Below are 13,913 nucleotides of genomic sequence, written 5' to 3' on the forward strand. Positions count from 1 at the left end.
CATGGGCCAGAATGGCCTGTTGTCATGCTGCATCTCAAATATAAATTTTCAAATTGCAGTGCCCCTGACACGGATTCGAATCCGCCGCTGTTGGTGAGGTGTTTGCACGCTCCTCCCATGTCCGCTGGGTTTCCTCCGGGTGCTTCTGTTTCCTCTCACATTCCAAAGATGCCTGGGACACATGGGTGTATTTGGGGTGGAGCAATCTCGAGGGCCTGGGGGTCTCTCATAGTGCTGTATCGCTAAATTAAAATTGAATCATACTCTATTTATTGGTAAACATGCCAGCTCAAGGCTTTTAGATTCTCAGCTTGTAGATATATAGAAGAACAAAATTACTTTAAAAAAATATCCAGATATTAACACAGCAATGGTGCTGCCCAAGATAGGACAGGACTTTAACGGAAGCAAAAATGATAAACAGATGCCCTGCTAATGGATGGAGCAGAACTTGTTCGTGTGAGTGGTGACTGTTCCATCTAATTGTGCTGAGTGAGTGGTCATGTTCCAGTTTCTGAGCTGCTTCAAATCCTCTTGTACTTTTGTGACTGATCGCATAGGAAGTGGCGGAGGTGAGCACAAGTGTCATGTTTAAAAGACATTCAGAAAGGTCTTGGATAAGAAAGATTCAGAAGGATATGGGGTGAATGTAGGTGAAAGACTGGCACCAGAAGAGAACTTGGTTGACGTGAACCAGATGAGCCAAAAGGCCAGTTTCTGTGCTGTAAAACTCTAATTCCATGATCCAACTCATGTTCTGGTCACTGGGTACTCAACAGGATATTGATGATACGGATTTATTTGTTTTATTCTTTTGAATGTCAAAGATGTTAATGTGTTGCTATTACAGATTTGAATCCGGCGCTATGCATAAGGAGTTTGTTTGTTCTCCCCGTTACCGTGGGTTTCCTCCGAGTGCTCCGTTTCCTCCCCCATTCAAAACATATGGGGGTGGTAGGTCAATTGGTTGTATTTGGGTATGGCATAGGCTCATGGACCAGAAGGGCTTGTTACCATGCTATATATCTAAATTTGAAAAATTAAATGGATATTTTGATTGTAATTGGTTGGTCATTATTTGTTACCTTTGGCTCTCCCCTGGAATCTGTATGGATATTGGGGCAGCTTTTCATTCAACAATTACCAAGCAAAATTACCAATTTTGTTGAACATTGAACATCAGCCAAATGATTCACCTTATAAAGAAAATGTATCTTTGTCCTTGAGGCTGAGACGATAGACCACCAACAACATGACTTTGTGCAAAGTTGGACTCCAACCATTAGAAAATCCATTCTTCAGTGAATGCACCCTCAACAATCATCCAGAGCCAAAAGGTCTCAGATTGAACCCATACTCAGCATTAATGGACAGCTGTGGAACACATTATTGATGACTCCTTCCACAGCTACACAAGAATAGGAATGTCCCATCCCTGCCCTTAGGCCTGGTCCTCCATTTAATTTGCTTTTTCTGTCCATCCTTTCACCATAGTTCTGTAAAGCAGAAAAGTGGACAAAAATCTAATAATCTTCAATTTTGAAACATTAAATTAATTCCCATCTGAAGGATTAATTACTGTGCAGATTTTGGCTTCCCAACTTAAGCTCAACAAAATTCTTTAATATGTGCTGACTTGGGTGGAGCATAAAACGATAGATTTGATTATCATATGGTTTGGTTGCATTGATTTGGATTGGCTGTGATTGCATTGCATTCGGATTGGCTGATATAGGGTTAGGTTTGAATTCGATGTATTTGGTTCTGGTTTGGATTAAATATAGCTACATTTTCTTTCTTTTTAAAATATTTTTATTGAGTTTAACAGTACAAATCTGCAGACAAAGTAATAAAACAGATAACAGATCATGTCATATACACATCACAAGTTAATATAAATGTAAATCAAAATAATATATCCACAATTGTTTATTTAACAATATTTCTTAAAAATAATCCTGGATAGAAACCAAGTAAACTACATTAGATTTGGTCTAAACAAAGGGTAAATTCTGTCTAATGACAACTTTATTTTTTGATAAACTTTAAAAAAAATTTAAAACCACAAAAAATAAACATTTACAATATTTAAAATTCAACTCCAATACGTGTGGTATATATGTAGAAAAAGAAAGAAAGTAAAGTAGATAAACTCCCTACTACCCCCCCCTCCTCTCTCCAACCCCGTACAAACCCAAAAAGTAGAAGAAAAGAGAAAGAGCAGGACAAGAGAACCACATCGGGAATATTTCACTTTTCAATATCTTGTGGAGACCTAGAAGAGAAAGGGAATTTTTGAGATTCATTTAAATATTAATACCCACATTTTGTAAATATGGGCACTATATTTTCCAAAATATATGGTATTTGTCTCTTAAATTTTCTTGTGGAATAAACTCCGAACTTCTGCATCTGTCCAATCCCAAATCAATATCCGATTTCCAAGTTATTGCAATACATTTTCTAACTAATGCCAAAGCAGTTTGACCAAAGTTCACTTAATACATATTCAGTTTTAATTTAGTATAACGCCTCTAATATCTCCTAGTAAACATAACATTGGATCCTGTGGGAATTTTACCCTCGTTATTCATTCTAATAAATTACCTATTTCAAACCAAAAAGGTTTAATTGTGGAGCACTGCTAAGTTGAATGCAGAAATGTACTGAATTCTTGTACACATCTAAAACATAAATCCAAATAAGTATGGTTCATTTTATATAACTTTTGTGGTGTCAAATATAACTGACAAATAAAATTGTAGACCACTATAATAAAACCCATATAAACAAGGATGTAAAGATATGGATCAAATAGTGACCTTCAGAAACCAGACAGAGAATCACCGGAGCATCCAAAACTTGTTAATTCTGCCAATCGTGATAGTATTCTATGAATGGGCCCCATATCTTTTCAAATTGAAACTTGAAGCTAAATTTTGATTGGTTGTGGTTGGGATGGATTTGGAAGGTCAGGTTTTGACTTTATACCCAATCAGATCTGTTTCTATCTACACTATTGAAACATTTTTCATAATTTTAAACACAATTAAAACCTCTGATCCTGTTTTATACTCTTGGGAAAACATGCAACACATTTTTATAATTTAACACGTTTAACACCAGCTTCATGTAGTTCAATCTACACTGCATTCCCTGCAAGGTTAGTACCTCCTGAATTTCTGCTGGTGGCTGAATGTCAACCAATGCAACACTCGATGGAATTTGTCTTTCAGACAGATGGGTCATTCAATGCTCACTCAGTCCGGGGCTTTACCTGTTCAAGAACTGCTTAGGCAAGAACATAGCTTTGTCTTGGCACAGATCAGGGAAAGAACCTTAACAGTTTTAACAATGACTCTTTGAAACTCAACAATAAACCAAGTCACTGGAACATTTTAGCAAAATATATTTTTACCTGCTATGCTCACTGATAGTTGTTTAACAGCAAAGATGATTCCGTATCAAAATGAGTTCAAATGGCAAGGAGCTGAAGTTGCCTGGAAGAAGGGAATTCCTTCAAGACTTCCACACCTTCAGTGAAAAGGTCCAAATTAAAGCATTGAATTGGACAGTTTGGGTGAATTCAGGAGACCAGATACTAAAGAGGGAAGAGTTAAAGGAGAGATGATTCAGTGAGATTAATCTTTTTCAAATAAAATACGTTACTTGCCCTCATGAGCTTTTCCCATTGTTGCAATGCTTTTTCTAAAAAAAATGAGATGTTTAATCATGTTCTCAAGACCAACCACAACAGCAAATGATCCTTCAAATACAGTATGATAAACCAGGGTTGGGCATCCTTTTTTTAAAACACACATTCCACCTTACATATTCCCTATGCCATAGGTGCTCTGTGATTAGTAAGGGATTGCTTATGTGGATGGAAAGAGAAGGTTGAAAACCACTGTTGACTCGTTATTGACTCGTTATGTGCACAGTTTCATACCTCCAAAGGAAATGGGCCAATGACAATTTTTCTCAACCAATATTTCAGTCACAATTGGGTCTGGAGCAGTAATTCTCAACAAAGTGGTCCTCAACCTTGTTTTAAAGCAGATGCTTGAGTTCGGTCCTTCTCCCTGCAACCTAATGTACTGAGAGCAGTGGAGATGACTGCTGGCAAGTGGCTTGATGTCTCCTGCAGGAACTCCAATGAATAAGGAACAAAGATGAAGCAACAAAGATACAAAATTATGGACTGCTGTAACCTGCAGAATTCAGTCCTTTCAGCATTCAACATCCAGATCCAAATAGAAGTGATGAAGACCAAATTCAAATTGTGGGTCAAACCATTCTGGTAAAGAGGAAACATTGTAAATTACAGAATAACCAAAAACAGTATAGTGCTTGAGAAATTGATCATACACGAGATACCTGATATTTTTTACAAAATCATTAATGGTTATATAATGAATTGATTTGTTTGGTAGTTATGTTAGATATGTCATTGGATAAAGTAATTGCTAATAATTATCGAAAAAATTGAATTCTTCCCCCAATAAATTCTTATCACTCTCATCATTCTGACCTTTTTCAGGTCGATACATTTATCAACCTATGACCCCAGTAGAGCATCTACCAAGCACTTCAATCCCGACCAGCATGAGCAGCTGCACGGACACTGTCCAGCTCTCCATCTCGTTGATGCAACGTTTTCTAAAGGCTTCCTCTTTCCTCAGGCCGCCACTCACGCCAGATGCATCCAGATACTGCACCATCTCCAAACTCTTTGTTGACAGCTATCGGGTCAAAAGGATTAACGGGAAGATGTGCTACGTCCAGCGTCAGCCCCAGCCAGCACCTATTGTGCACGACCCACAGGTTGGAGATAACTTCAGTCAGACGACCTCAGTCTGTTCAAAGGAGTCAACCATGACAGACAAAGTGGCAGCACCACACATGAACCAGTGCTCTTCGCCATCTGCTTCAGAGGACTCTGGGATAAATGCTTTGGGGCTCCACTATCCAGAATCATGTGATGAAGACACAGAAGAGGATGAAGATGAAGATGAACTGACGTCGGATGATGCCTCCACTCCGGAAAGTCAATGGGATCAGCAGGGTTGTGCTTTGCTTTCTCCTTCTCAATCCACAATGGAAATTATCGAAAAAATTGAAACAACTGTCTGAGTGAAAACTGGAAGGAAGGATTTTTTTTTTCTGGTTTACCTTCATTCATTCCTGAAGAAACAAATTCAATGGGTTTACAAATTCCATGATAAATTGAAGACATGTCCAGTATTTGATATCACTTTTGAAGTAATTATAGGAACTGTTCAAAGTTTTCTCCGTTATAATATAGACAATTAATTTAAAAGCAATGCATGCAGATGGTAGATCAGTAATTGCTGTGCCAACCACAAGATTTAGACTGTGGAATGACCAAAGGGATCAAGACTTTTGAAGCTACCAAGCACAATATCAAAGCTGACAACATTTTATCCAATGCTTTGGCAATGCCTGTCATTTAAACATCAAGCACATTAGACTAAACAGTTCCACTTCTCCAAATCCAGACTGTGTTCCCCACCCCCCCCCCCCCACCATGTGAAATGAGTGGGTAAGAGGGGGAAGAAGAGTATCCCAAAATAGATGATTCACAGCATATCAGGACCTTGCCAGTTCATGGAAAGCATTACACAGAAAAGTGCATTCAGAAAAATTAACCACTTATTTCCTGAGTCACAGACTGTGAAAAGTTATAGGGACCTGGGGTTCGAACTCTTGTTATGTGATAAGTCATATAAGAAGTCAAATGATTCCTTCAACCCATTCATTTGTAGATACAATGGCAACTGCATTGCATTAACTCTGCATGAGAAAAATTATTTCAATTTTTGAGTTATCTTGTGAAATCTACACTCTCATTATCACAATATTAAATGATAATTACTTTTATTGGTGTTTGTTGGTGAGGATGGATACCACTGTTACATTATTTGTCTTGCTCTGTGCTGTTTTATATTATACAGAAGAACGCTGCTAAAAGAAATGAGTAGTTAAGAATTTCCCCAGTCAGAAGGTTCAGTTTGGCTGAACCTGCAATTTGAGGCAAAGTGTGTGCACAATTTAAGGAAATTTTGTGGGGAATGAAAAATTAAAGTAAACTTTTGCTAAATGCATCATTTGCTTTTCTTGATTTGAGAAGCACTGGATAATTAATAAATATCACAATAACGTGTGGTCGTGTGGGACAAAAAGGCAATTGTGTTTGGCATCGCACTAAAATGAAGAGATTAAAATGAGCAAATAGAAAACTTGCCCCAGTGACACCAGAAAATGTGCACAAAAGTTCTTCCTTTGCTTTCTAAAAAATTGGGAATGGAGATGCCTGACAAAAGACAGAACTGGAACACAATCAATTACTTTATCCGATTGATTTCTGCCATGTGCAGTATGGCTAAATCTGCCACCATATTGCAAATAATTACAGTGATTGCCCAACATCGCAGGCAATGCATTCAATCTGTCAAGGTGAGAGACATCACCGTATCTGCAGAAAAGAAGGTGGTGATTTGGTCTCACATGGCTGTACCAGTGCTACATCCTCCTCCAACACCCTCCAAGCCTTGAGAATTCTTTAAGTCTCGAAAAAGGGACCCAACCTGATACGTAGAGTGAACATTTCTTCCCTTGGATACTGCCAGACCCAGTGAAGTCGCCCCAGTTTCTCTGCGTTTGCCCTTGAAAATTCTTCTCTTGTTTATTCACGCACTTTTGAATGCTCCACGACACCAGATACTGACCACTCCTGCATGGTGATTTTCTCTCAGGTCTCTTTTGGTTGGAGTTAGAGAGCTTTGGTCCAACTTGTCCAAACTGATCAAAATATCCCACCCACACTTGTCCCACCTGCCTGTATTTGGCCCATATCCCTCTAAACACATCTTATCTATGTATCTGTCAAGATGTTTCTGAAAGACTGCAATAGTACCTGTTTCATCCTCCTCCTCCAGCATCCCATTCCACATACCCACCACCTTCTGTGTTAAAAAAAAGTATCCTCTCAGGTTCTTGGTAAATGGCCTCTGCTTAATGATTTCCTCTTCTGGGCAAAAGACTCCGTGCATTCATCCGATCTATTCCACCTCGGTGAGATCACCCCTCATCCTCCTGTGCTTGAGGAATAAAGCCCCAGCCTGTACAACCTCACCCTATGGCTCAGGCCACTGAGTCCTGGCAACATCCTCGTAAATCTTCTTTGATCAGGGAACATGCATGACCTTACATACAACTCTGAGATCATAGATGAAAAAGAATTTCAGGGTTTTATGAGATGTCACGTATGCACTCCGACGAAAAATTTGAAATTTGTGTCTTCTCCAGCTTGACAACATCATTTGCGTAGAGTGAAACACAAAAGTCTGCAGATGCGGTGATTGCAGTAAAAACACAGAAATGCTGGAGGAACTCAACAAGTCTTGAAGAAGGGCTCAGGCCCAAAACGTCAGTTATATATCTTTACCTCCTATTGGCACTGCAAGGCCTCCAGCATTTCTGTATTTTTGCAACATCTTTCACATAGCAAGGTGACCAAAACTGAACACAAAACAGAGCCTCACTGATGCATTTTTCATCTGAAACATGACCTCCTAGCCTTTTGGACGACCCTATCTACCTGTACAATGTACCTGCACTCTTTCATCAGTCTGCACTAAAACACTCCCCTGATCCCTGCCATTCACTGTGCAGGTCCTACCCATGTTAGTTTCTTAAACAAATTACATTGGACAACAATTTTTTTTCAAAATGTTTGTTTCCTGAAAAGCAACTGAAGATTATAATGGACAACTTCAAGATGCACACAAATATAATTTCAGATTTGCAGACTAACGTAGGAAGTTGGAGAAACCTTAAATTAACGTGTTTGAATTTAGCACGCTTGATCGCATAAAGATGCTGTCACATTTTGTTAGTTCAACTGACCTAAAAATGTTTAGCCACTGATCTTCATTTGTACTCAGCATCTGATGCCTCTCATGTCAGTGGCCAACAATAGTCGGCCAGCATGGATGGATTCCAGTTGCCCTGATACCACTTTTGCATGGCTGCAATGTCCTGATGAAACCTTTCACCATGTTCTTCGGTGACTGCACCGAGATCAGCAGGGAAGAAGTCCAAGTGCGAATGCAGAAAATGAATTTTCAATGACATGTTACACTTCATAGTTTTAGTTTTGTATGCTTGAAGCAGACTTAAAATATGACAGGAAATCACAAAACTAGGTAATACCTAAAAAACAGTACATGATTGGAAAATATTATGGTGATTTTCATGATCAACAGCTTAAAATCCATTAAATTCACCCAAAAGTGTTCAAAAAGCAAAATCTTTGTCCAGTGCAATTAAACAGACTTGATCTGTCGTTATCCCTACATCTTACTTGGAATTAATTAGGAGTTCTGTACACCTAGGGGGTCTTGGAGACAATATTGGATTGAAGTTCCAATAGCTCAATGGTTAGAGCACTGGTTTTGTAAACCAGGGGCCTCATTTCTGTGAGGGGCGCTGAACAAAGTGGCAGCTCTTCCTTCCGGTCGACAAAAAGTTCCAGAATTTCAAGTATGTGACATTCTAAATGTAGTATGACGTGACCCTAAGAGTGGAACTTTTTACCTAATGTGGACTCTGTCGGTCTGATCATGTGACTACATTGAATGCAGTCAGAAACTGAAAGATTTCTGTTTGAATATTTTTTCAGCATCAGCAAAAAGTTTTACCACCCTCATCAACAGCTGAGAATGGCTGTTTAGAATGTTGGGTTTAATGAGGAGGACGTCATTTAAAACACAGAAATCCTGGAGGAGCTCAGCAGGTCTCGCACTGTCTACAGGAGGAAAGGATATATAACTGACATTTAGAGCTCTTCAAGGGGTGAGTAAAAAGCAGGCAGATGCTTGCTGAGTTCCCCTGGCATTCCAGTGTTTTGACTCCAATCACAGAGTCTGCAGACTGGTGTGTATCACATCAATGAAAACAGAACAATGTGGGACAGTGACGAGGAGAGTCTTTAACTACAGGACCTGAGCCAGAGCAGAACTGCTGAGGACATGTAACTAAGGATTTTAAGAAGATGTTGATGGGGTGAAGGTTCTGAAGGGTTATTGAGTTTGGGAGAAAGATGCTAAAGAGTCAAATCAAATGCTACATCACTGTTTGAGGACCTGATCATTCCAGGAAAGATATTTGAAGCAGGACAAGATACAGACAACAGGAAGAAAGCCTAGCTTTGACTGCTTGGCATGGGTGCAATGGTTTGTGTAGACATGATACCTGTTATCATATCAGCAAATGCACAAATTCATCTCGGTTACTTGGGAAAGGAACAGGGGGCTGCTCCACTCATCATGATCCATTCAAGACAGAGTCAAATGTGAAAGTGGCAATGACACAGTGTCATTGTTAGGATCCTCTCAGTAGCTGAACATTTTCAAAAAGACACAGGCAAGGAGCAGCGCCAGTCACGACGCATAGCCTTTTTCAACCTCACCAATGTCCTTGACTCCAGCAATCAGGAGGAACCATGAAACACCCTCTTCGATTCGGCTGTCCACGGAAATTCACCCCAGTCTTATACCATTGCAAGAGAGAATACAGGCCTTGGTCTGAATCAATGAGTCCACAAGAGAGTGCTGACGGTCATCGAACAAGCATCCCCAACATATTTGTCAGTCTTTTTTGCCACAAAACTAGGCCTCACTTGCTGCAATGCAGCCCATCAACAGGACTAACATGAAACCATCATATTATATTATCCCTACTCCAAGACCAACCTCTGCAATCGAGTTGCAGGCCACACTTGAGTTTGTGCAAGTCGTGGTCAATCATCATTGAGATACATCCTGAGAGGACAAGCATTCTGTTGAACATCTGCAAGAAAAAAAAGATCCTTTGTCAACATTGTCTTCTGACAACGAAAGTTTACCATGAAACTCTGGAAAACGTGGCCCACTTTTCATATCTTGGGAGTGGACGCTGATGACGAAATTCACCATTGTGCCAGGGTAACATTGGCCCACTCAACAAAAACTAATTTTCAATATCAGGACCTCAAACCTGCCACACATTTCATGGCCTACTAGGTAGCTATGATCCTTGCTCTCTGATGTGCTTCCAAAACTAACCACAACTGAATCCACAAGACAATGGAGAAACATTACTGACGCTGTTTCAACAAATTCCCCTCAATCCACTGTTAGGATAAATGAACCACTGTCACCATATTTTCCCAGAGCAACATTAGCAACACTGATGCCCCAATTACATTTTGTCGGCTCCTCTTGGAAGGACACGTCATTCACTTGCCCAACACACACAATTCATTCCGATCTCTGTAACAATGGACTACCATGTGGAAGGAGTTGCCACATTTCCACCGGCTCCTGGAAAGCCCTCGCCCACAAAAATGAACAACCTGGAATGGAACATATAGGGAGCCACCTCAAGGCCATGCTTTTGGACAATGCAAAACTCCAGTGCAAAGATCAGAAGCTGAGCATCACCTTTTATATCTGCTCATCTCAACTGGAATCTCCTAGCTCATCTGTCAAAGAGTTTAGTGATGCATTCTGACCTTCACTGGACACCTGAGAATCCACAAAGTTGGAGGGAAATCAAGTTATCCTCAATATCAAGGACTGTCAGAGAAGAAACATAAGGAGCTTTATGATCACATTCTCAGGACCTAGACAAAGTTTTTTTTTTGACGATAGTTGAAGCAAAGAGGATTTTAAGTTTCAAACCATAGCTTCTGCTGTTTGTAAAAGTGTACTTGCGAAGATACAACAAAATATGCTTTATTTTATTTATCAGTTGCTGGTTGGCATAGAAACCATTCCATAAAGTCAGGCTCTTTGGTGGTCCCCACAATCCCAAATGTTCAAAAGTCATAATGCCAAGGAGCTGGAAGCCACTGGCACAATTTGCCCAGTAACTGGACAGTAAAGCCACTTTCCACCCTTGGAATAGTCATGGGGAAGGCAACGTCACCCAATAAATTGGGAAATGGATGACTCCATTGTGTGCGACTCTTGATGTTTTTAGTTACACGTCCCTTTGAGTTTGGAATTAAAAATAGACCACATTTTTCCACAAATAATTACAAAGATGGTTCCTGAAGGACACACAGTTCTGGACACATCTTACAAGGACAAGGCCAGAATAGACTTGCCTGCATTTGTGCATAATTTCCCAATTTAGGTACTTCCAAGTTTGTTTATCATTGCCTCGGAGCACTATTTTTCCGAATTTGCAGGCTTGAATGACCTGATCCCTGGTATTTCAGCATATCACACAAATTCAATCGAACATGCCTATTGATCTAAGTCGTCCAAATCTTTTCATCCAAGGATCTGAGCAATCCATTTACATACTGAATAAGTATTAGAGAAAAGAGTCACTTTGCCATCAGATGTTAAGCTTTCACTGTGGAAATGAATTTGACCAATGCCTTCTAATTTTGTCGAATACCATTACAGGCCATGACATCGAGATATAGGTAATAATAATGTTGATTCACTCAAATGTTTCTATTAGGCTTTTGAGAAAACTTTTAAATATTAATTGCTATTCATTTAATTAAAATGCAAATGCAATTAAATCAACACGGAGTTTTACAAGGTACCGTGTTAGACAATGATTCAAAGCATATATAGAAATAAAGAATCATTAAATCAGCAAGGACAACATGAATTCACACAATTTTGCAATTCTAATAGGCACATTCATAAATTTTAGAGCTTTTTTTAAATCGAATCTTAGAAGCTATTTTCTGTTATTGTGTTTGCAACAAATTCAGGTAAAACCAAAATCATAACCCTCTTGTCACCAATATTAGAAATGGGGTTAAAATCACTGAATTGCAAATTAAAATTCAACAACAGTATTTGTTGCAGAAAAGGTGTCCATTCATACTGAACTGACCCCGTCGAGCCCTGCACAATTGCCATGTGAGAGGTACATTTCTCGATCTTCCACCCCCCCACCGTGAGGTGAAGTGTTTTGTTTGTAAAAGAAGAGGCATGGGATGCTCTCATTAAAAAGTGGAAACGAACATTTGAAAATTCTACCCTCCCTAGTTTACTAACCTTTGCACTGGAGGGTTTTTTTGCGGTTTGCAAGTTTTACAGGATTTGCATCTTTTGCAGAGTTAACATCAAAGAATTCTCATCAAACTTGAAGAGTTATCGTATAACATAGAACATGCAGCCCTCAATGTTGGGCTAACCAAAAAACGTCAAAAACGAAACCCTCCCTACCTCATATCCCTCTATTTTTCTTTCAGCCTTGCCCCTGTCTAAGAGTATTTAAATGTCCCTCTTGTACCAGCCTCCAACACTACCCTGGCAATGCATTCCAGGCACCCACTACTCTCTGTATAAAATAACTTAGCCTATCTATGCCCTCATAATCTTGTACACCTCTATTAAGTCTCCTCTCATACTTCTTTGCTCCAAAGAGAAAAGTCCCAGCTCTTCTAACCTTGCCTCATAAGACTTCATTTTCCAATCCAGGCAACATCCTGGTAAATCTCCTCTACACCCTCCTCATAGCTTCCACATCCATTCGATAATGAGGCAACCAGAACTGAACATAATATTTCAAGTGTGATCTAACCAGAGTTTTGTAGAGCTGCAACATTAATGAAAGCTAGCATATCACGAGCCTTCTTAACTACCCTATCAACTGTGCAGTTAGGGCGCAGAGAGAAAGGAAGAGAATACACAAAAAAAAGTCAATAGAGAGCTAATTTTTTATTACTCAGTAATTCCTTTACCAATCCCCGTGGGACCACTCATTCCATTTGGGAATTGCATCTTGAATTGTGTTGATCTAAAATCAATCATCCAAATCTTTTCATCCAAGGAACTGAGCAATCCATTTACATACTGAATACTCTAAGTATTAGAGAAAAGAGTCACTTTGCCATCAGATGTTATGGTTTAAGCTTTCACTGTGGAAATGAATATGAGCAATGCCTTCTGCTCTGTAAACTCAAGTCTTGAAATATGCAAACCTTCTGAAAGAGACTTCCATTCTAATAGATCAGGTTTATTTCATAATAATGTTAATGCTGAATTATAGGAAGTCTTCAAAACTGCTAATGCAAATAACTTTTTATTTTCTGTATGAGGTCTGAGGAATAAATTGTGAAAGTTTGGGGATAAAGTCCATCTTCAAACTGTTTTTTTTTTACATTTCACTTAATGTGGCTTGCTGTGTTTGTTCTAATAAAATTTCCAATTCTTACATCCACCAGAGAATTCTTGTGAATGATACTGTAATATCCATGCATAAAGTTTGGCCTAGTTTGAATAATATGAAAATGTTTGGGAAAAAAATTATGAAATAATTGGATAAGATTGGACCAATTTGGAGAAATAGCACCATAATTTAAACCTTGAGATGCCAATGCAATCCTGAAATTAAACACCCATTCTATTCAATTTTTCATGGAATGGCCATGAGGCTTATTCCTTGTCTGGCAAAGATTGGATTACTTCCAAAGCTTGGAAGTCGAGAAAAACCTGGAAAAGCAATTAAATTGAATTGCTTGCGTTAGACATAGAATTGCAATTTGAGTCAGAAAAGGGCAAATGTTGGAGATTCTTCAAGAAATGGTTGGCATTGTGTGATGTGCTGAGCATTTCCAGCACTTATGTGTATTGTACTTCATATAATGGTGCTGTGGACAGTGAAGAAAGCGATCTATATTACAATGGGAATCAAATGAACTGGGGAAATGGGCCAAGATTTTAACCCAGACAATTGTGAGATGAAGGTTAAACCAGACAGGAATTACACAATAAATGTAATACCCTAGAGTGTGGTGAAGAACAGAGAGACTTATGGGTACAGGAGTATAGTTCCATAAAAGCGGTGGCGTGCGTAGACAAGCTGATGCTTTTTGG

General features: G+C 39.2%; 1 protein-coding gene across 1 annotated transcript in view; it reads left to right on the forward strand.

Moving 5' to 3' along the window:
• The window catches only part of LOC138761687 (UPF0524 protein C3orf70 homolog), a 52,115-nt gene extending 38,858 nt beyond the window's left edge, over positions 1 to 13,257 (forward strand). The window contains exon 2 of the mRNA XM_069934257.1: positions 4,541 to 13,257. Coding sequence (XP_069790358.1) covers positions 4,541 to 5,133 — 593 coding nt within the window. The 3' untranslated portion in view covers positions 5,134 to 13,257. The remainder of the gene's footprint in view (positions 1 to 4,540) is intronic.
• Positions 13,258 to 13,913: the final 656 nt, after the last annotated feature.

This window comes from Narcine bancroftii, chromosome 4 (assembly GCF_036971445.1).
Source record: "Narcine bancroftii isolate sNarBan1 chromosome 4, sNarBan1.hap1, whole genome shotgun sequence".
NCBI classification, from domain to species: Eukaryota; Metazoa; Chordata; class Chondrichthyes; order Torpediniformes; family Narcinidae; genus Narcine; species Narcine bancroftii.